The 22,912-nt window shown below is 46.8% G+C and overlaps 1 protein-coding gene across 4 annotated transcripts in view; it reads left to right on the top strand.

Annotated features, from left to right (window-relative positions):
• Positions 1-22,912, top strand: part of EXOC2 (exocyst complex component 2) — a 211,867-nt gene that overhangs the window by 145,227 nt on the left and 43,728 nt on the right. For 2 of the 4 annotated variants that reach the window (XM_062183810.1, XM_062183824.1), the window contains exon 23: positions 5,034-5,175. In XM_062183810.1, coding sequence (XP_062039794.1) covers positions 5,034-5,175 — 142 coding nt within the window. Of the gene's footprint in view, positions 1-5,033; positions 5,176-7,652; positions 7,745-19,655; positions 19,856-22,912 lie in introns of those variants that run through there. The other 2 variants (XM_062183817.1, XM_062183831.1) reach the window with 2 other exon arrangements.

Raw genomic sequence — 22,912 nt, 5'->3', positions numbered from 1 at the left:
TGGACTCAGCCACCTCTCTGATAGGGATACAAGCATCCCATGCAGTGGCTTAACCCATTGCACCACAACGCCCGCTCCTTTTCCCCCTTTTTAAAAAACTGAAGTGTAGGTGCCGGCACTGTGGCACAGCAGGTTAATGCCCTGACTTGAATTGCTGGCATCTCATATGGGCGCCAGTTCAAGACCTGGCTGCTCTACTTCCAATCCAGCTCTCTGCTGTGGCCTGGGAAAGCAGTAGAAGATGGCCCAAGTCCTTGGGCCCCTGCACCCGCATGGGAGACCAGGAAGAAGCACCTGGCTCCTGGCTTCAGATCGGTGGAGCTCTGGCTGTTGTGGCCGATACAGGAGTGAACCATCGGATTGAAGACCTCTCTCTCTCTCTCTCTCTCTCTCTCTCTCTCTGCCTCTCCTCTCTCTGTGTAACTCTGACTTTCAAAATAAAATAAATAAATCTTTAAAAAAAAAAACTGAGGTGTAATTTACATGCAGCAAAATGCCCAGATCTTTATGGGTTAGTAACTTTTTGCATGTGTGTGCTGTGAGAGTTCCTGAAGCAGTCTTGTAGTCGCCTATCTTGGGTGTGTGCTTGAGGTGGGACTGTAGCCCTGGGACAGTGCTCACACCGACACACAGGTTGTTGCTGGTTTGGGACAGTGTTCACTCTGACACACAGGTTGTTGCTGGTCCTGGGACAGTGTTCACACTGACACACAGGTCGTTGCTGGTCCTGGGACGGTGTTTACACTGACACACAGGTTGCTGCTGGTCCTGGGATGGTGCTCACACTGACACACAGGTTGTTGCTGGTCCTGGGACGGTGTTCACACTGACACACAGGTTGTTGCTGGTCCTGGGACGGTGTTCACACTGACACACAGGTTGTTGCTGGTCGTGGGACAGTGTTCACACTGACACACAGGTTGTTGCTGGTCCTGGGATGGTGCTCACACTGACACACAGGTTGTTGCTGGTCCTGGGACGGTGCTCACACTGACACACAGGTTGTTGCTGGTCCTGGGACGGTGTTCACACTGACACACAGGTTGTTGCTGGTCCTGGGACGGTGTTCACACTGACACACAGGTTGTTGCTGGTCCTGGGACGGTGTTCACACTGACACACAGGTTGTTGCTGGTCGTGGGACAGTGTTCACACTGACACACAGGTTGTTGCTGTTCCTGGGACGGTGCTCACACTGACACACAGGTTGTTGCTGGTCCTGGGACGGTGTTCACACTGACACACAGGTTGTTGCTGGTCCTGGGACGGTGTTCACTCTGACACACAGGTTGTTGCTGGTCCTGGGATGGTGCTCACACCTACACACTGGTTGTTGCTGGTTTGGGACGGTGTTCACTCTGACACACAGGTTGTTGCTGGTCCTGGGACGGTGTTCACTCTGACACACAGGTTGTTGCTGGTCCTGGGATGGTGCTCACACTGACACACAGGTTGTTGCTGGTCCTGGGATGGTGCTCACACTGACACACAGGTTGTTGCTGGTCCTGGGATGGTGCTCACACTGACACACAGGTTGTTGCTGGTCCTGGGACAGTGTTCACTCTGACACACAGGTTGTTGCTGGTCCTGGGATGGTGTTCACACTGACACACAGGTTGTTGCTGGTCCTGGGACGGTGTTCACACTGACACACAGGTTGTTGCTGGTCCTGGGACGGTGTTCACACTGACACACAGGTTGTTGCTGGTCCTGGGACAGTGTTCACTCTGACACACAGGTTGTTGCTGGTCCTGGGATGGTGTTCACACTGACACACAGGTTGTTGCTGGTCCTGGGACGGTGTTCACACTGACACACAGGTTGTTGCTGGTCGTGGGATAGTGTTCACTCTGACACACAGGTTGTTGCTGGTCCTGGGATGGTGCTCACACACTGATGAGCAGGTTGTTTTCTTTTTTTCTTTTTTAGGTTGTTTTCTTAATGCCTATTCAACTCTAGCTCAATTTTTAATTGATCTGTTCAGCTTTCCATTAGTGACTTTGACAATTCTGCATAAAAGTCCACATATGTGTGTATGTATATGTGTGCAGGTGCCCAAGTGCTTGGGCCACCATCTCCTGTCTCCCAGGCACATTGGCAGTGGGCAGTCGGATTGTATTCCAGGCACTCTGATATGGCATGCACACATATACATTGTTAGTAGAAATTTTTAGTGTTGATGAGATCCAGTCTATCAAATTTTTAATATATATATTTTCATCTCATCAGGATCTTTACTTGTCCTAATGTCCTGGATATTTTCTCAGAGGTTTTATGTTTCAGTTTATGACCTTTATTAAGCTTTTCTATATTAAATGAGATGGGATCAAAGTTCATATTATTTTCCATATAAATATCTCATCGTTCCAATACAGCATATTGAAACATCTTTTCGCTCATTGAATTTCGTTGATACCTTTGCCAAAAAAGAAATAAGATCATCTGTGAGTGGCTCTGTGTCTGGTCCGTTGAACTGGCCCTGGTAATGCTGTGGTTACCTCGTGTTGTTTATGGTAGCTTTATAGTAATCTTAGGAAGGTGGATTGAGTTTCCCAACTGCATTCTTCTCAGGATGTGTTGGCTATCCCAGGTCCTTTCCATTTCTATTTGAATTTTAAAATTAACTCATGAATTTTCGCCAAAAGAGGCCTTTTAAGAGTTCACTGCATTTGCAGATCGACAATATTGATTCTTCCTATTTGTTTGCGTAGGTCATCTTGAATTTCTTTTACCAGTGTTTTATAGTTCTCCATTAGAGATCTTACTCTTAAAAAATTCCTTCCTGGAGATTTTATTTATTTATGCAAATATAAACAATTATTGTAATTTTTTGTATTTAGTATATAGACTAAATATACTACATAGTATATATAGACTATATAATTGACTTTCTTTAATGAAAGAGGGAGGAGAGGCAAAGACAGAGAGAGAGGTCTTCCACCCGCTAGTTCACTCCCCCATCGGCCACAACCGCCGGAGCTGCGCCGATCCGAAGCCAGGAGCCAGGAGCTTCTTCCAGGTCTCCTATGTGGGTGCAGGGGCCGAAGCAGTTGGGCCATCTTGTACTGCTTTCCCAGGCCATAGCAGAGAGCTAAATTGGAAGTGGAGCAGCTGGGTCTCGAACCAGCGCTCACATGGGATGCCGGCACTTCAGGCCAGGGCGTTAACCTGCTGCGCCACAGCACTGACCCCATGATTGACTTTCGTTGTAAACTTGGTGTGCTGCCTTGCTAACTGCATTTATTAATTTGTTTGCAATTTTTAAATATGTAATAATGTCTTCTGTGAATAAAGGCAGTTTCACTTTATACATTTGTGCCTGTTTACATAGATGCCTTTTACGTAGGAGTGACTTCCTACTCCTAGTTTACTGAGGATTTTTATCATGAAAATAATTCAATAAAGCAAATACTCTTTCTTCATTTATTATACCACTTCTGTGCAATATATCTTATTTATCGGTTCAGTTTGTTATAGTTTATTAAGATTTTTATGTGTGTGTTCATGAGGGCTGTTGGTGAGTAATTTTTTTTGCAAACTTCTTGCAAGTGTGGGTTTTTTTTTTTTTTTTTTTTTTTTTTTTTTTTTTTTTTTTTTTATGTCTGTGCTATTGTAGTCTCGTTAAACAGATGGCTGCAATGGCTGGGCTGGGGCAGACTGAAGCCAGGAGCCAGCACCTCCATCAGGGTCAAGGGCAGCCACTTGGGTGCAGGTGCCCAAGTGCTTGGGCCACCATCTCCTGTCTCCCAGGCACATTGGCAGTGGGCAGGACTGGAAGAGCGGTGGGGCTGTATTCCAGGCACTCTGATACGGCATGCAGGTGTCCCACACGATGGCTTTGCCACTGTGCCGCAGCGCATGCCCTGGCCTCCTTCAGATGTGAGTGCAGTTACTTCTCCCCGTCAGCTCATGGAAGGTCCGGTCTGCTGGTGGAGAGATGCTTGCATCCCTAGGCCAGTGGTGGAGAAGCAGACCTGCCACTGGTCCACTGCAGGGGCTCCTGGGTCCATGTGCCCTCTGCTGCCCAGGCTTCCCAGGACCTGAACCACCGCCTGCACCTTCCCAGCCTCTTGGCTAATGCCAGTGGGGCCCCTCCCACTCCTGGGGTCTGTCACTCTGTGGTCCTACCCCCGGACTGTCTAATAGGAGTCTTGGGTCTCTTGTTCGACCCACCAGAAGGAGAGCCCTGGGCCTGGTCTCTCCGTGGCACGATGACAGACCTAACACCTCCTCGGCACTTGGCCAGTCACGAGCCTCTGCCGCCTGTCCTGGGCATTCTTGTCAAAGTGGGGAGCGCTACGTTTGAGTCGTAGGGTGTCAGGAAAGGTGTATTTTCTATTAATACTTTTCAAGTGAAGTAATTAATATGTGCAAACACAGTTGTGTTATTTTGAGTGACTTCATTCTTGTTACTATTACAACTTAGCATTTATAGTGACTGTTTTCTCTGCTTCCAGAAGTGAGAGTCTGATAGAATAGTCTCAATATGCCCCCTGTAGGCCACATGTAAGGATTATTTCTCATCCTGTAAATGTCCTGCAGCTGTGGCCTTTATTGTTGAAAATAGATTCAATAGGCCGGTGCCGCGGCTCACTTGGCTAACCCTTCGCCTGCAGTGCCAGCACCCCAGGTTCTAGTCCAGGTCAGGGCGCTGGATTCTGTCCCGGTTGCCCCTCTTCCAGGCCAGCTCTCTGCTGTGGCCAGGGAGTGCAGTGGAGGATGGCCCAAGTGCTTGGGCCCTGCACCCGCATGGGAGACCAGGAGGAAGCACCTGGCTCCTGGCTTTGGATCAGCGCAGTGTGCCGGCCGTAGCGGCCATTTGGGGGGTGAACCAACGGAAGGAAGACCTTTCTCTCTGTCTCTCTCTCTCTCTCACTGTCTAACTCTGCTTGTCAAAAAAAATAGATTCAATAAAAATTGTGTTTTTTACAGGAAAGATAGTAAGTGCTTTTAAAATATGTTGAAGTTTTATGATTTAGTTTTTTTCTTCCTTCTCAGGTAGGGAGCTCATATTCTTCATTATGTGTTTCCAGGTTAGCATGGCCTCGTTAAAAGAACTAGACCAGAGACTCTTTGAAAATTACATTGAGCTGAAAGCGGACCCCATCGTGGGCTCCCTGGAGCCTGGCATCTATGCAGGCTACTTTGACTGGAAGGACTGCCTGCCTCCCACAGGTGAGTGGTGACGTCCCGGCTCTGATCAACACACGCACCATGGCAGATGCACACATGCCTCTACCAGCGAATGTCCGTTTACAGTGCTTTCTTTTGTTTGACGTTTTTCTCATAAGTTGGAGAAAGGTGGGAGATTAGGTTGACTTTAACTTTTTACTAGCTTATATCCATTTTTTGATAGTTTGGAATTTAGTACCCATCATTATTAAAACTGAGTGGTTTAAAGTTCAAAAGAATTACCTATTCTGCCTCGCGGTAATTGGTCATTTCAGTCCTGTGAAACTCCTTTTGTGCACAGATAGAGTAGAGTGACGATGTGTGAACGTCGTCAGCGTGGATCTAAGGCGTGTGGTCTCTTGCGTGTGAGACCTACTTGTTACTGTGAAGGGGTGCAGGATGGAAGGACAGTGAGCAGGAGTGAGGTGACTGGAGTGGCCATTTCACACACGTATTTTTAAGTAACTGTTGCCTTCTGAACCAGTTAAACTGTTTGTTTCTGGTATGGAATATTACAGATATAAAACCAAGCTTCCTGGTGACATTGTTTATGGAAATGGTCTCATGTAGAAGTGGGCACACTCACACTGGGTTTGGGGTCTTTGGATGGGTGTGTAGATGCGGCAGTGGGTTGTTGACGTATTTGCTGGATCTTCACTCGTTCAGCCAGTCTGGTAAATCACTCTCACTTCTGTCGTGTAGTCCTTCTGTTAGATGCTGTTAAATTGCTTACTCCTGTTGTTTTTATTGTGTCGTATTTACATATAGGGATGCCAAAACCAGAACCATTAGATTCATAATAATTTGTGTGCCCAGAGTTTTTTAATTCTCTGACATCACGGTGGTTGTGGTCCTCTAAGACCCCACTCCTCCCGTTGGCCATGACTGACCTTTCTCCCGTAGACTCCGTTACTTTTCTACGTGCATACTTCGCTCAACCTGGATTGCATTTTATTTTCCAAGTGTTATCTTTTTAAAGTATAAATCAGATCCTTTCAGCATCTTGCTTAAAATTCTTGGACCCACTGTGTGGTGTGGGCCTCTGTCCTGACCCCTGGCACCCTACCCTCTGCCTCTCCCCAGCTGGCCTCCACCTCTGCTGCTTTGAAAAGCTCGGACTTCTAAAATATAAACTGGACCCTATCAACCCCCGGCGTCCAGTTCTTCGGGATGACCCTGACTCCCTCCACAACGGGCTCAGGCGGTGCTCGGGCTGTGCTTGCTTGGCTCACCTCCTTCCAGGCAGCAGGCGGGAATGCCAGTCCCTGCTCACCTTCGCTCACCCTCGCTTCCCTCCGTCACCCTGCCTGCTCTGGGAAGCCCTCCCTGACCACTGCCTGTGCCCCAGGTCAGGTTGGCATACCTCCACCCTGTGGTTCTGGAACATTCCTCTGTGCCTGCAGGCACTGCCATGATCTGTTTCCTTGCCGGACAACCGAGGGGCAGGGGCTGGAACTGTCACGCCTTTCCTGGCCCGCAGAAGATACCCCGTGCGTGTTGGCGCAGCCAGTGGAGGCTGATGTGCAGTTTTGCGAAGGTGCAGGTTACTCCTCAGTTGGTCTTGCACGTGTTTGCTCGGTGGTTTGGCAGTGACTTTTCTCAAAGATCGTGCAGTGTTCTGTTGTCATTCACTTTTGAATAAGTAGTAGACAATGCATGTGTATATTCAGATTTGTTGAATTAACTGAATTGAGAGAAGTATTTTAGCTCTCCTTTCCTTCTGTAGGAGCTGAGTGCGCTCCTTCAATTCAGAGCTATTGCATTGCAATGAAAAGGCAGCAGTCAAGTGTATCTAACACACCAGCAGTTCTACGTGGTATCTCCATGCGCAAAGGAATACTTTGCTCACTGACAGTTTAAGTTAGTGGAGCATGGTGAAATTCCTATCTTCCTCAATGATTAGCAAGACATTAGCTGTTGGCACTCACAAGTTTTCTTGTATTATTGGACAGATATGCCAAGTTATTAAAATATGTGTGGTGTCTCTGTGAGAATAAGAACCCTCTGCCACCACGGCTCCCATCACTGTAACAAATTGGAACTGGCCGCTGAGTTTCGGTCTCCACCAATGGTGGCTCACCTCTGTCTTCCTGAAGGCTCTCGTACCCAGAGGCAGGATCTGCTGCCACTGGCGCAGAGGGCGGCTTTGTCTGCTCTGCCGCGTCACAGCAGGGCTTGCTCAGCGTGCTCTGGGAGCAGGGCTGGCACGCAGGTCTTCCCTCTCATCAGCTTGCCTCTTGGAGACATCCACGATGCCCTGCACTCCAGGAAGGGCATGGTGAGGTCACAGTGACGTGGCCGCTAGTAAGTGGCTGTGGACCCTGTGACAGGGCAACAGGGCAGTGCTAGGCTAATGGTAGGGGATCCTGGCTTCCACTGCATTCAGTTAAATTCAGAATTCAGAATTTCCGAGTCTCGATTGTAATATATTTATTTAAGGCATTCGAACTCTTTTCTCTGTTATCTTCGTGTGTTTTCAGATGTGACACTAAGCGATTACAAGCCACCGTTGTGAATTGGGACTCGAGGGCTAAAAAGGATCACAACACAGACCTTAACAGCAGTTTGTAGCCTCCTGTAATTATTTTATACAAAATCAAAATCCTGCCGACTGGATGACGGTGGGTGGTCTAGCCTTTTTAAATTCAGCTCAGATTTTCTTTTTAAGATAAATTTCCTGTCATAAGCAGTAGCTTATGGCACCGTGATACCAGCAATTTATTTACGCTTTCTTAGATTCTAAAACACTTAAGAGTTTTTAGTGTTTCTTTCGCTTTTGTTAACTGTATTTAGTTCTGTTCTTGGTGTAGTTTTTGCTTCATGATCACTAACCAGACCTCAGCCTTGTGTAGTCATATAGGGATTTTTAGTTGGTCCAAAGTTGACTTAAATTGAGACCTCATGTAAAGTGAACAACCAAAATACTTTGACTATTAATCTTCCAAAATAATTTCAATTAACGTCTTTAGTATTATCTTTAGAATTTTCATCTCACTAAACTGAATTTTGCAAATCGGGTGACTGATTACTTATTGCTATAGTGAACAATAAATTTAGTTTCCGATTCTGTATGTAGTGATTAAAAAAAAATCCAGTTGATTAATTTCATGATTCAAGAACAGATATCCGTTAAAGCCATAGCTGTGTTTTTTTAACCTAACAGTTGGATATTTAAATTGTTGTCACCTCTATTTGTGTATATTTCAGTAAAGATTATTCTGGTTAGTTCTGAGTCACATAACGGACTGTTCTTAAGATTTTTTTTTAATAAACTTTTTATTTCAGAATAGTTTGTAATTTAGAAAACAAAAACTGTGAAATTATACAAAAAGTTTTCATGTACTCCACACCCAGTTCCCTCTAATGTTAGCATCTCATATTAATGTTTGTCCCAGCTAATGACCCACACAGTTTCCCCGATTTTTTTAAAGCCAAATTCCCTCAACCCCCCGTAGCTCTCTCAGCCACAAAGAATTGACATTCCATGTTCAGATTGAGGTTTTTTCCTTTGGAACTCCCACGTATGAAGGAAGACATGCAGTGTTTTTCTTTCTGTGTCTGGCTCGTTTCACATAACATCATGTCTTCCAGTTCCAGGCAGTTAGCTGCAAGTGACAAGATTCCATTCTCTTCCATGGCTGAGTAGTATTCCGTTGTGTGTGTGTGTGTGTGTATGTATCTAAAATCACGTTTTCTCTGCCCGTCCGTCTGAGGATGGACAGCTTGGTTGGTTCCATTCTTGGCTGTTGTGAGCAATTCTGCAGTGAACACACTGGAGTAGGTATCTCTTTAAGACAGCGGTTTTTTGTCTTTTAGGCATACACCCACTAGTGCAATTGTCAGATCGTATGACAGTCTAGTTCTTAAAAAATCTCTATCCTGTGCTCCATAGTGGCTGCACTATTACAATCCTGTCAGTAGAACACAAGAGCTCCCCTTACCCCACTTCTGCCCACATTCCATGCTGTCTTTTGGATGATGCCATCCTGGCAGAGTATGGTAATAGCTCTTTGTAGATGTGACTTGCATTTCCCCAATGGCTGGTGATATTGAGATTTTTTTTTTCATCCATCTGTTGGCCGTTCTTATTTCTTCTTTGGAGAACTGTTCAGGTCCTCTGCCCATGTCTTAACTGAAAGGGTTGTTTTTTGTTATTTTTGAGTTTTTAAGTTCTAAAATATTCTGGATATTAGTCCACTGTCAGATAAGTACCTGGCACATATTTTCTCCCATTCTGTCAGATGTCTCTTTACTTTCTTGAGTATTTTCTTTGCTGTACAGAAGCTTCTGAGTTCAATATAGTCCCATTGCTTTTGCATTGTCTGTGCTTTTGGGGTCCTGTCCAAGGAATCATTGCCTACACCAGTGTCTGGAATGTTTCTCCTGTTTTCTTCCAGCAGTTGCGTAGTCTCGGGTCTTACATTTAGGTCTTTGATCCATCTGGAGTTGACTTTTATATGTGATGTGAGGTAGGGATCTAGTTTCATTCTTCTACATGTACACATCAGGATGCCCCAGCAGCATTCATGGAGAAGGCTGCCCTTGCTCCGATGTATGTTCCCTGCACCTTGGTCAGAAGTCAGTGGGCTGTAGGCATGTGAATTAACGTCTGTGCCCTTCTGTACTGTGGTCTTTGTGTTGGTTTTTATGCTAGCGCCAAGATGTTTTAATGACTACAGCTATGTAGTGTGCTTTTTTTTTTTTTTTTTTTTTTTTTTGGCAGGCAGAGTGGACAGTGAGAGAGAGACAGAGAGAAAGGTCTTCCTTTACCGTTGGTTCACCCTCCAATGGCCACGCAGCCGGCACACCGCATTGATCCAAAGCCAGGAGCCAGGTGCCTCTCCTGGTCTCCCATGTGGGTGCAGGGCCCAAGGACTTGGGCCATCCTCCACTGCACTCCTGGGCCAAGCAGAGAGCTGGACTGGAAGAGGGGCAACCAGGACAGAATCCGGCGCCCTGACCAGAACTAGAACCTGGTGTGCCGGCGCCGCAGGGGAGGATTAGCCTATTGAGCCGTGGCGCCGGCCTGTAGTGTGCTTTGAAATCAGACATTGTAATGCCCCCTAGCTTGGTTTTTATTTTGGGGGAAGGGGTGGCTCAGGTTTGTGTTGGTTATTCTGGGTCTTTTGTGGTTCTATATGAAGTTTAGGATTTTGTTTTGTAATTATGTAAGTAATGTTGGTATTTTGTTAGGGTTTACATTTAATTTGTAGATTAATTTTAATGGTATTAATTCTCCCAGTCCATGAATAGGGAATATCTTTTCCAATTTTGTATGTCCTTGAAATCAGAGAAGGAAAAAAAATGAAGGGCTTCTGCACCAAAAGGCTGTTAGAACTTGAAAACCAGTTCAGTAAAGCACAGGATACAAAGTCAGCGTAGCAAAAAACAGTAGCATTTTTATGCATCAATGATGATCTTGCTGAAAGAGAAATCAAGAAAGAAATCCCATTCACAGTAGTTAAAAAAAATTTAAATATTGCCTTCACCGCGGCTCAATAGGCTAATCATCCGCCTGCAGCACCGGCACCCCGGGTTCTAGTCCGGGTCGGGGTGCCGGATTCTGTCCCCGTTGCTGCTCTTCCAGTCCAGCTCTCTGCTGTGGCCCAGGAGTGCAGTGGAGGATGGCCCAAGTGCTTGGGCCCTGCTACCCACGTGGGAGACCAGGAGAAGCATCTGGCTCCTGGCTTCGGATCAGCGTGGTGCACCAGCCGCAGCAGCCATTGGGGGGTGAACCAACAGAAAAAAAGAAGACCTTTCTCTCTGTCTCTCTCTCTCTCGCTGTCCACTCTGCCTGTCAAAAAAATTAAATATTTAGGAATAAATTTAACTAAGGAAATAAAAGATCTTTGTTTTGAAAATCATAAAACATTGATGAAAAAGTTATCAAGGACACAATAAAAATGGTCTTCAGGGTCTGGTTACTCTGTTATCCATGACTATTAAGAGCTCTATTTGTACCTTATAAATTGTAGCTGAGTTAATAATATTGTTGATCTTATTTACAAATTCAGCATAGAAGTTCACACCTTTAAAACATGCTAACTTAGAAAAATATCCTTCTTCAAGCTTTCTCCTAAATCTTGGTTTTAACTATTTTTCTTTTCTTACCCAAAAGCCAATTAAGTTTAATCTGTACACGTTCCTTAAGGTATTTAGTAAATGAATTTCAAGTTGACAATTTTTATAAAATACAGAGTTTTTGGTATTTAATTCAGATGCTTACGTATTATTGTAGCAATTGGAATTACAACAGGAAGGGGGAAGACATCTATATAATTCTCAACTTAAATATGTTCAGTACCTTCCTGAGAATAATTCCACAGTTGCTTGCTTATGTATGTGCGTAAGCATGTCCGTCAGTGATGTCAGCCCGCAGGCACTGCCGCCCAGTCTGGTGAGTGAGCAAGAACTGTCAGCTGTCCAACGTGCAGGCAGCGTGCTGGGCAGCCCGGTCAAACCAGGTGAAGAGAAGACAATGCATACCTGATGCTGGAGGCAAAGGCAAACACGCAGCTCTTCCTAACCTGTGTTTGTTTTATGTAAGAGAACTGTAGTTTTCAGGTCTCTGCCTTTCAGAATCTATCTTGCAGATATTTTTGCTATACTCGGTAAGAAACATTGCAGAGTTAGGTTATCTCCAGTTTCTTATAACTCAAATAATTAAAAGTTCAGACCCAGTTTAGAAGTTCTAGAGAATAAGAAAGGTCCTAGAAGAATAAAGGAAAAAGTTTTATTTTTACTTGATTTTTCAAAAATTGAAAAACATGGAAGTTTGATGTTGCACTCTAAGAAAATGGATCATTAAGATATTTGTGGGCCTTTATAAAATAGTTAGCGATACATTATATGTAGGCATGCATCATGTTATGCTATATATATATATATATATATATTAATGCATAGCATGCTAATATAAACAGTAGATGTATAAATAATTTATATATGCAGGTATATATTATTATATACATTATATGTAGGCATGCATATATACTGTGTTATGTATTAATATTTAACATGCTAATATAAACAGTAGGTGCATGTATGAATTGATGTGCACATGCGTGCATTGTTATATACATTTTATGTAGGTGTGCACATATAATTTATATATTAACATATAGCATGCTAATATAAACAGTAGATGCATGTATGTGTCTATATGTGCATGTATGTATTATTATATAAACACTTTACAAATCTGTTACTGTATATGCATAGTAATGTCGTTAGCATTTATTGCCTGTATATCATTTGCTGGGAAGAGGGCTTTACCTTAGATTGCCTGACTTAATCTTCAGAACAGGACCTGAAGAAGTAGTATCGTCCTCCTGACTTCATGGAGGAAGCATGAAGAGGGTTAGTGATTTGCCCAAGGTCATCTGGCTGGGACATAGTGGAGCTGGGGATCAGAATTCAAGTCCAGGCAACCCCTACTCTAGGCACCTTGTTGTAATGCTGGACACAGAGCTAGTGACCTCTACTAAGCATCTATTAAGGAAGAAGGCCGATACTGTGATAGAAAAATAGGCAAAAGTCATGAAATTCACAAAAAAATTAAAAAGTCAGTGAACATGAAAAAGATACTTAAGTTCATGATTCCTCAATGCGAAGTAAAATGGCATTCAGATATCATTTTATAAAATACTCTCCAGGTTCACAAATACTGAACACCTGCTTTTTTGAAAAGGTGCAGAGAAGCCAACTATCCCCACGTCGTCCTAGAAGTGTAAATGTGACACACATAGATATGTTTGCATGTAAATGCGTGGATATTCAGAATTTCTTGTACATATAAAAATTTCATGGAAAATGGAATTGAAAGATAAATTGCTTTTGGTGCAAACATTTTTGAATCCATGCATGCTTCTTGTGTATTAGGTGCTTCAAGAAGGGCGTGGGAAAACAATTCAAAGGCAGTGTGCATTTTCCACAAACTTTTTGAAGCACCCTCATATATGTGTGTCATTTACTTAGAAATTCTAACAATTTATCTTAAGGAAAGTATCAGACAAATAAGTAAAGAAATCAAAGCCATATTTGTGCAATGGAGTACTACTGCATTAAGACCAAGTAGGGCTTATTTTAGGCAAGTCTGTTCAGTGCAACATTTGAAAATCAATATTTCAGCAGCCTAAGCGAAGACATGTAATCATCTCGGTGGATGTAAAGAACACTTAACAAAAATGCAACAACATTCATGATTTAAAAAAAGCCTTCAGCCTATTGGAAATAGAAGAATACCTTCAGAATCTGGTAAAAGGTTCTACAAAGATTCTGTAGCTCATAGCATACTCTGATGAAGTATGGAATGTTCTCCTCCAGGATCAGAAAAGCGGCAAAGATGCCTTCGCTACCGCTGTCCCTCAGTGTTGTACTGCAGATCCTCACTCTTGTAACACCGCAAGAAAATGAAGCAAGACTGGGACAAAAAAAGAGAAAGTTTTTATTTTAAGAAATGAAATAAAATTGTAAGGAGTGTACCAAAATTATCGTAAGTGGAATTAAGATCCTAGGTTACAGAATCAAGATACATAGGAGGGGCTGGTGCAGTGAGTTAAGCTGCTGCTTGCGATGCCAGCATACCATACGGACAACCAGTTTGAGTCCTGGCTGCTCCACTTCCCATTCAGCTCCCTGCTAATGCACCTGGGAGGACAGTGGAAGATGGGTGAGGTCCTTGAGGCCTTACCATTTACATGGGAGACTAGGATGGAGCTGCTGGCTCCTGATATCAGCCTGGCCAGCCCCGGCTGTTGCAGTCATTTGGGGGCTGAACCAGCAAATGGAAGCTCTCTCTGCCTTTCAAATAAGTAAATAAACCTTAAAACTTTTTATAGCCAAAAAATGGAAAATTAATAAATTTCATTTTAAATAGCATCAAAATATAAAAAAACATTAAAGGTAAGCAAACAAAGAAAACACAGGTGAAGACCTCTTCCGAAAGCTGGAAATCACTGTTGACTCAGCGCCTCAGCAGCCAGGTTTCCAACAGGCGTTTTGGGGGCTTTTTTTTGGGGGGGTGGAAACTACAGGGCTATTCTAAAGTTTATTTGGGAAAGTGAAGGACCTTGAATACCACCAACCAATCTTGACGAAGAACTGGAAAGCTGGCCTACTTACATGTCTTGATTCAAAGACTTCTTAAGCCACCATAATAAAGATAACGTAGTATTAGCACAAGGAACAGAATGGACCCATTCCTATGGAGAGTTAATTTTTGACAAAAGGAGCAGGACATGTGCATGGTGAAAGGGAGTCTCCTCAACAGGTGGTAGCGACAAGAGGACAAATGTGTGAGCCAGCCTTCCAGAGAACACCAGGTAGCCAGCAGCAAGGGGAGGTCTGTGAGGTGTGCAGCATCCTTCGTCCCTAGAGAAGAGCAAGTAAGCCACGGTGAGGTCCCTCCTCAGTCTCACTGAAGTTGCTGCGTCTAAAGAGACAGTGGACACCACATGTTGGCAAAGGTTGTGGAGCAGTGGAGACGCTCACATGGTGCGCTGAGCCTGTGGCGTGGCACAGCTGCCTTGGGAGCAGTCCCTGATGAGTTAGACGTACATCTCCTGGATGAGCCACTACGCCTAGGCATTCTCCGCTCCACCAAAAACAGAAGTGCACAAGTGGACGTACACAGTGTGGCCCTCATAGCTTTATTCATAGTAGCCAAAAACTGGAACCAGCCTAAACACCCATCAGGAAGAGGATGTATCCAACTGTGTGTTCCAACAGTATCCGTAGGGGGTACTTCAGAAAGTTCAAGCAAGCGCAATTAAAAGATACGTTTATTCTGGTAGAAGATATCCTGAAGGGCGAGTGTTCGGCACAGTGGTCAGGCTCCCACTTGGGACAGCTGCCTCCCATGTCAGAGTGCCCGGGTCAAGTCTCGGCTGCTCCACTCCTGTTCCAGCTTTCGGCCTGAGCGCACCCTGGGAGGCAGCGGGTAACAGCTGCTTGGGTCTCTGTCGTCTACATGGACACCCAGGTTGAGTGCTGAGCTCCTGGCTTCAGCTTGGCTCATCCCTGGTAGTTGTAGACATTTGGGGAGTGAGCCAGCAAATGGAAGATATTTCCCTGTCTTCAATAGACATAGAAACACACATAAATAAAGTTTGAAATACATGTGTGGTTTTTAATTTTTTTCTATTTTAAATTTAAACTTTTTTTTAAAGATTTTTTATTTATGTATTTGACAGGTAGAGTCACAGAGAGAGAGAGAGAGAGAGAGAAAGGTCCTCCATCAGAAGGTTCACCCCCCAAAATGGCCGCAACGGCCAGAGCTATGCCGATCCGAAGCCAGGATCCAGGTGCCTCCTCCCAGCCCCCCACACAGGTGCAAAGGACAAACACTTGGGCTATCCTCCACTGCCTTCCCGGGCCACAGCAGAGAGCTGGACCAGAAGAGAAGCAACCAGGACTAGAACCCGGTGCCCATATGGGATGCCGGCGCCACAGGTGGAGGATTAGCCTACTACACCATGGCGCTGGCCCCTTAAATTTAAACTTTTATGTGAGGGGCCCAGCTCTGTGGTGTAGTGGGTAGAGCCACTGCCTACAGCCCTGGCATCCCATATGGGCTCTGGTTCAAGTCCCAGCTGTTCCACTTCTGATCCAACTCCCTGCTAATGCACCTCAAAAAGCAGCAGAACATGACCCAAGTCCCTGGGCCCCTGGGCCCACATGGGAACCTAAGCAGTCAGGTGTCTGACTCCTAGCTTCACCCTGGCCCAGCCCCAGCCATTGCGGCCTTGGGGAGTGAACAAGTGAGTAGAAGATCTCTCTCTCTCCCTCTCTCTCTCTCCCTCTCTTTCTCTCTTTCTCTGCCTCTGCCTATCCTTCTCTGTAACTCTGCCTTCCAAATAAAAATGTCATTTTTTTAAATTAAACTTTTATTTAATGAATATAAATTTCCAAAGTACAGCTTATGGGTTACAATGGCTTCCCCCTCCCAAAACTTCCCTCCCACCCACAACCCTCCCCCTTCCCGCTCCCTCTCCCCTTCCAATCACATCATGATTCATTTTCAATTCTCTTTATATACAGAAGATCAGTTTAGTATATATTAGGTAACGATTTCAACAGTTTGCCCCCATATAGAACACAAAGTGAAAAAAAATACAGTTGGAGTACTAGTTATAGCATTAAATAAGAGTGTACAGCACATTAAAGACAGAGATCCTACATAATATTTTTTTAAAAAAATTAATTAATTTTCTATGCCATTTCCAATTTAACACCAGGGTTTTTTTTTTTTTTTTCATTTCCAATTATCTTTATATACAGAAGATCGATTCAGTATATAATTAGTAAAGATCTCATCAGTTTGTACCCACACAGAAACACAAAGTGTAAATATACTGTTTCAGTACTAGTCATAGCATCACTGCACATTAGACAACACATTAAGGACAGATCCCACATGGGATGTAAGTACACAGTGACTCCTGGTGCTGACTTAACAATTTGACACTCCTGTTCATGGCGTCAGTAATCTCCCTAGGCTCTAGTCATGAGTTGCCAGGGCTATGGAAGCCTTTAGAGTTCACTGACTTTGATCTTAATCCGATAGGGTCATAGTCAAAGTGGAAGTTCTCTCCTCCCTTCAGAGAAAGGTACCTCCTTCTTTGATGGCCCCGTTCTTTCCACTGGGATCTCACTCACAGAGATCTTTCATAAAAAATTTGAGAAACAGAGACTGAGACCTTCCGTCTGCTGGCTCACTCCCCCACATGCCCACAACTGCCAAGACTGAGCCAAGCTGACGCCAGGAGCTCGGAACCCAACCCAGGTCTCCTGCGTGAGTGGCAAGAACCCAGCTCCTCAGTCAGCACCTGCTGCCTTCAGGTGTGCATTGGCAGGAGGCTGGATGGGACCCGGAGCAGGCACTCGATCTGGGACGCTGGTGTCCCGGCAGCAGCCAAGGACAGTGCCAAGCGCCTGCCCGTTTCTTTTTAATAATATGTATTTTCGGCTGGCGCTGTGGCTCACTAGGCTAATCCTCTGCCTGCGGGCTCCGGCACACAGGGTTCTAGTCCCGGTTGGGGCACCGGTTCTGTCCCAGGTTGCTCCTCTTCCAGTCTAGCTCTCTTCTGTGGCCAGGGAGTGCAGTGGAGGATGGCCCAAGTGCTTGGGCCCTGCACCCGCATGGGAGACTAGGAGGAAGCACCTGGCTCTTGGCTTCGGATCGGCGCTGCGCCAGCCGTAGCAGCCATTTGTGGGGTGAACCAATGGAAGGAAGACCTTTCTCTCTGTCTCTCTCTCACTGTCTAATTCTGCCTGTCAAAAAAAAAGTATTTTCACAAACTTTTTGAAGATCCTTTGTATGCATGGGTTTCAGAATTTTTTACACCAGAATAAGCTTATTTTTTAAATCCATTTTCCAAAAGCTTTTTGAAATATCCTGGTACCGTGGTGCACTACTCTTGTTGCTGATACCTAGTGATGTGGATGGAGCCCAAAAATGCCATGGAGGGACTGGCTGAGAGGAGGCAGGAGAGAGCTAAGGGGTGATGGGTGTAGGGACGAGAGGAGGGAGGAGGCCTAGGTCAGGGAGCGCTCCCACGTGAACTCTGCAGCTCCAGGTGGCCTGCAGGGCTCCTGTGGGTGTCTGTCCTGTGGCTGCTCAGAGGAGCCCTGGAACTGAAGGCGCAGCTTGGAACTGTGGCGCCACTCCTGTGTGTGTGGATCCTCACATCTGAATGTAAGACCAGGCCACGTGAGAACGCGCTCATCAGAACAGACCGAGGGCAAATACCAGTGTTGAAAGAAGGTAGGTCCACATCTCTGCAGGGTGCAGACTTCTACAGTCAGATAGGCCAGTTACAGTGCGAGCCTTCAAGCTGGGGTCAGAGGGACGGGCTTCGTGGCACAGTGGTTAATCACTCCCTGCTTGGATACCTGCATTCCGTGTCTGATTGCGGTGTGAGTCCCAGTTACTCTGCTCCCAATGCAGCTTCCTGCTAACGCATCCTAGGAGGTGGCAGACGAAGGCTCCAAGTGCTTGGGCCTCTGCCACCACAGGGGAAGACCTGGATGGAGTTCCCATCCCATGGCTTCAGCCTGGCCCAGCTCCGGCTATGGTGGGCATCTGGGAAGAGAATCAGCAGATGGGAGATTGACCTCTCTTTCTCTCTCTCTCTCTCTCTCTTTCTCTGCCTTTGAAGTAGATGTGGATAGATTGGACAATTGATTGATTGACTGATCGCTTTCTGTGACTACAGTGTTCACATCAGTGCTCACATACCTTGCTCTGAGGCCCCCTTGCCCGATCCGAGTGAACCTCCAAAGAATTGCACACCCCAAGATCTGCGCCTTCTAGCTGGGGATGGTCTAGCCTGGCATCCGATGGGAATGCCTTGAAGAACAAGGAGCATTTGGTAAATATCCCCAAGTGAAGACGGGGTGCATTCCAGGACCCCAGAGCTGTCCCAGAAACCCGTGCTTTAAGGGAAGCGACTACTGTGCGATGTAAGAGGCGTAGGTAGGGTCTGATGGTTCTCCTAGGGGCCCGGCAGAGGTGACCTTGTGTGGAGAGAGGAGGGACAAAGTGAGATTTCACTTAGGAGAAAATGCGAGTTTATAGCAACACATTTAAAATAGCAGGATGTGTTTGCAACTTGGGAAACTGTCAGGTCAGCATTTCTCCATTTCATTCACTGCTGTGCTAACTGCACTTCACCAGAAGAAATAATTGAATTTAAAATTAAGCATGGAGAGACGCTTTCCAGAGTAGAGGCTGAGTTTTCTATATGGTGGGAAATTAAAGGGGAAACATCAATTATTTCCGTTCAGTTAGCTCAGCGTACATCGCTGCTCAATTATGGACATTAGAGGCGTCGCTGGGCTGTTGTGACTCTGAGAAATCAAACCAGCGCTTTAGAATGGCTTTCCCTCGACCCCTAATGCCTGAGACGTGCCCGGCTGGGCTCGCTTGTCAGGCACAGGACGGCTGCCCTGGTTGCGCGGGTGGGAGCCACGCGGGCTCCCTCGTGCTGACAGAGACTGGCAGCCGCTCCCAGGCACTGGAACGTCCTCGTGAATGCCCAAATACTGATAAGAAATTTTTCTGTCCACTGAACATAGATTTTTATGCTTTTACTCTTCTGTCTGTAAAAAATAAATTCATAGGCAACGCTCTTCTCTGTTAATGTTTGACTTAATTAAATGTCAAGCACTCTTTCTTTTAGCTACTTTTTAATTGTGGTTAAAACATTTAGATAAACTTTTACTGCAGTGATAACACTGTTTTTAGGCTACAAATTCAAGGAAAAACAGATAGTTTTTCATTCTGTGTAGCACATTCCTTAAATTTAGGAAAGTGCATTTCATTAACATCAGCAATGTCACCAACAGAATTTTATTTCATTTCATTATTTTTAAAAACATTACAAGAAATACTTTTAAATTTTTAAAATTACTTTTATTTGTTTGGAAGGCAGAGATACACAGAGAGACAGAGATCTTCTGTCTGCTGGTTCATTCCCCAGATGTCTGCAACAGCCAGGGCTGGGCCGGGCCAAAGCCAGGAACCGGAACTCCATCCACGTCTCCCAGATGGGCAGCAGAGGCCCAAGTACCTGCCCCCTCCCAGGTGCACAAGAGCAGGAAGTTGGAATGGAGACCAGAGCTGGGGCCGGAGCGGGCACTCCCACGTGGGACCACGCTGTTCTGAGCAGTGCCTACCCACTCCACCAACAGTCTTTGAAAGACCGACCTGGGCTTCACAGACTCGCTGAAGGAAGACTCACGGCCCCATTGGAACTTAGTCCAGGTTGAGTTCCCAGGACCGGTCTAAGCGGTTGCAGTACTTGCTGCCTGGTCCGTTTGTGCTGCTGTCACACCAGCCGCACACTGGGTAATTTATGAAGAACAGAAATGTGTCTCCTCACCATTCCGGAGACAGAAGCCCCAGACCGAGGTGCCGGCAGGCTCGGCAACCCGTGAGGGCTGCTGCCAGCTGGGGCGGAGCCTCGGGGCTGTGTTCTCCGGAGTGATGGAATTCCGTGCCTTCCTGCGCGGGGAGGCGGAAGGGCAGGCAAAGCCAGCACCGCGCCGTGTGAGCCTCTGGGCAGAGCCCTCAGACTCCCCCGCCTCCTAGGGGCCCCTCTCCAGACCTCCACGACGGGGACTGAGTTTGAGCACGAACTTTGGAAGGGCCACATTCAGTCCACAGCCTCCTTGCGGGGCACCATGGTTGGTGTGTCCAGTATTGCGGTGGAATGAGAACACGCTCAGATCTCTGGGGTGGACGCCAGTGCGTGACCACCAAGCCTGTTCTCTGCCCTGGTCTCAGACCAGTTGGAGGGAGACAGAGGCGAATGATCGGATGGGAGGGCCTCCAGCCTAGACCCTGAGGCAGGCCTCGCGGGGCAGGGCTGACGCTGCAGAACAGACTGCTGACCCAGGGCGAGAGCAGAGGAGCAGAGTTTAATAAAACACTGGGGAAAATCCTACTCGGGGAACCCAGAGAAGTGAGAAACCAATCTGCTTCTTCACATTTCTTTTCTTTAAAAAAGACTTTATTTTTGTTTATTCAAAAAGCAGAGATACCCAGAGAGAGGGGGAGACAGAAAGGGGGGGGGGGTAGTGAAAGTGCTAACTTCCATCTGCTGGTTCACTCCCCAGATGGCTGCAACTGCCAAGTCTGTGCCAGGCAGAAGTCGGGAGCCTGGAGTTCCTCCAGGTATCCCACGTGTTGCAGGGGCCCAAGTACTCAGGCCATCTTCTGCTTCCCCAGGTGCGCGAGCAGGGTGCTGGATCAGAAGTGGAGAAGCCGGGGCTCAGACTGGCGCCCATATGGGATGCCAGCATTACAGGCGGCAGCTTCATCCACTGTGCCACAGCGCCAGTCCCCAAACCAGCATATTTCAAGTCGTGACTCCATTTCCAGGGTGGATGGAGGGATAAAGGCCTTTTCCTTTCCAAATAACGTTAATATAAGCTGATATTACAATTAGTGGTATACTACATTGCCATGTTAATTCCAATTAATGATATAAGTATAATTAACAATTAATATAGTATGTGCATCCGGCAAGAGGTAGCTAGCTCTGGGTATCCAAGCAAAATATAGAAACTGATAGCAACAAATAAAACTATAGTGTCCCATTAATGCTCAAGAAAAGCTGGGGGTGAGCCTCTGGTGCGGCAGGCAAGTCACTCGGGACTGCTCAGCTTCCTGCTGACGGCAGGTGGTGGCTCGAGTACTCGGGTCTCTGTCACCTCCCAGGGCCCTCAGTTCCTGCAGTCTCCAGCGTGGGTGTGGCCTAGTTCAGCCTCTGCTATTGCAGGGTGTTTAGGGAGTGAGCCAGTGGATGGGAGATTCTCCCTCCCTCTCTGCCTTTCAAATAAAAGGAAAATAATTTTAGAAGAGCTGGATTATTTCGGCATCAGTTGCTGTTAGTGGTAGTTACAGCAGTCAGCTGCAGAGACAGTCCATGAAGCTGCACCTGGACTCGCACTGGTTTTCTCTCCACGGCCAGCTCTTGGTGTCTGGTGATGGAGCCCAGCACCAGCACCGCCGGGTTTCCTGCCCGTCTTTTCCCCCTGCTGCTCTCCCTGCAGTGTGTGCCGTCCGTCCTGCCAGCACCGTGGGAAGAGCTGCCCGCACCTGCTTCCAGACCCCGCCCTGCACTCCCTCATAGGCTTGTCCCAACCCTCTCGTGTTTCTCTGGTCCCTGGACTTCTTCTTTGTAGCCTTTTGCTCATCAGCATTGAAAGTCACTCAGAGCTCCTTGAAAACACCCTCGCCTCAGCCCGCTTCTCAGGAGAGTTGCCTGTGCCTTGCTGAATTGCTGTCCCAGCATCAGTCAGCCGCCAGCACGGGCCCTGTGGCCTGTTCCTGGGACATGCTCCCCTCCTGGCCTGGCCCCTGGCGCTCAGTGCCTTCCTGGGGTGCTGGTATGTCCCCGAGTCCTTGGCCTGTTGATCAAGTCCCAGGCCGTGGCATCTCCTGGCCGCTGCACACCCTCGCTGGGCTGCCTTCACCCACATCCCATACTCTTATTCCCCAAAAGCCACCCCTCTCCTCCCGGCCTTCAGGCAGCGTCTCCCCTTTGTGTTGCTAGCCTGGGCGCTGCTGCCTCTGTCCTCCCAGCCCAGCTCTCTGTCTGCACTGCCCGACACTCGTGGCCGGGAGGCCATCAGAGGCTATAGACAGCGTTGCTAAAGAACGCGATCCATCAGGCACCGGGACTTCTTCCCTCGTCTGATCTCTCCCTCTGCATCTCTCCCCGCTCAGATTCAGGTCCTGCCTCTCCTTAGAATCCTTCCGTGGTCCCCCTGAGTCCCAAGGGGGAGAAGGTGGCTGTAATACTGCTCAGAGCTGACCCGCACTGCTCACCTGGCCTGGTCTCCAGCCCCGGCCACCTTGCACTGTAGTCAGTCATCCACGGTGCGCCGTGGTGGTCCTGGCACGTGGCATTCCCCTCCCACACTGCCTGCTGCCCTGCCTTTCCCTGCCACCCACCGTCAGCCCACGGGAGCCTGGCGCTCTGAGCCGTGCTCACGGTGTGGGCTGTGTGCCGCCAGCTGGCTGTCGGGCTGCACTGTGCACACTCCCCACATTGGTGCTCCTCCGTATCCACTCCTTCCGAGGTAACTGGCTCGGAGGAAGCATTTGGAAAAAGACTTATTCAGTAATTACTTGCTTGGTTAATGAGAGACACCTTGGTGAGGATCACTCTTAAGGAAGATAAAAATTAAAATATCAGCTTACAGTACAGTGTTTTTTGTTTTTTGTTTT

This window comes from Lepus europaeus, chromosome 3 (genome assembly GCF_033115175.1).
Source record: "Lepus europaeus isolate LE1 chromosome 3, mLepTim1.pri, whole genome shotgun sequence".
Classification (NCBI taxonomy): domain Eukaryota; kingdom Metazoa; phylum Chordata; class Mammalia; order Lagomorpha; family Leporidae; genus Lepus; species Lepus europaeus.
This window is presented reverse-complemented; position numbering and strand designations above follow the sequence as displayed.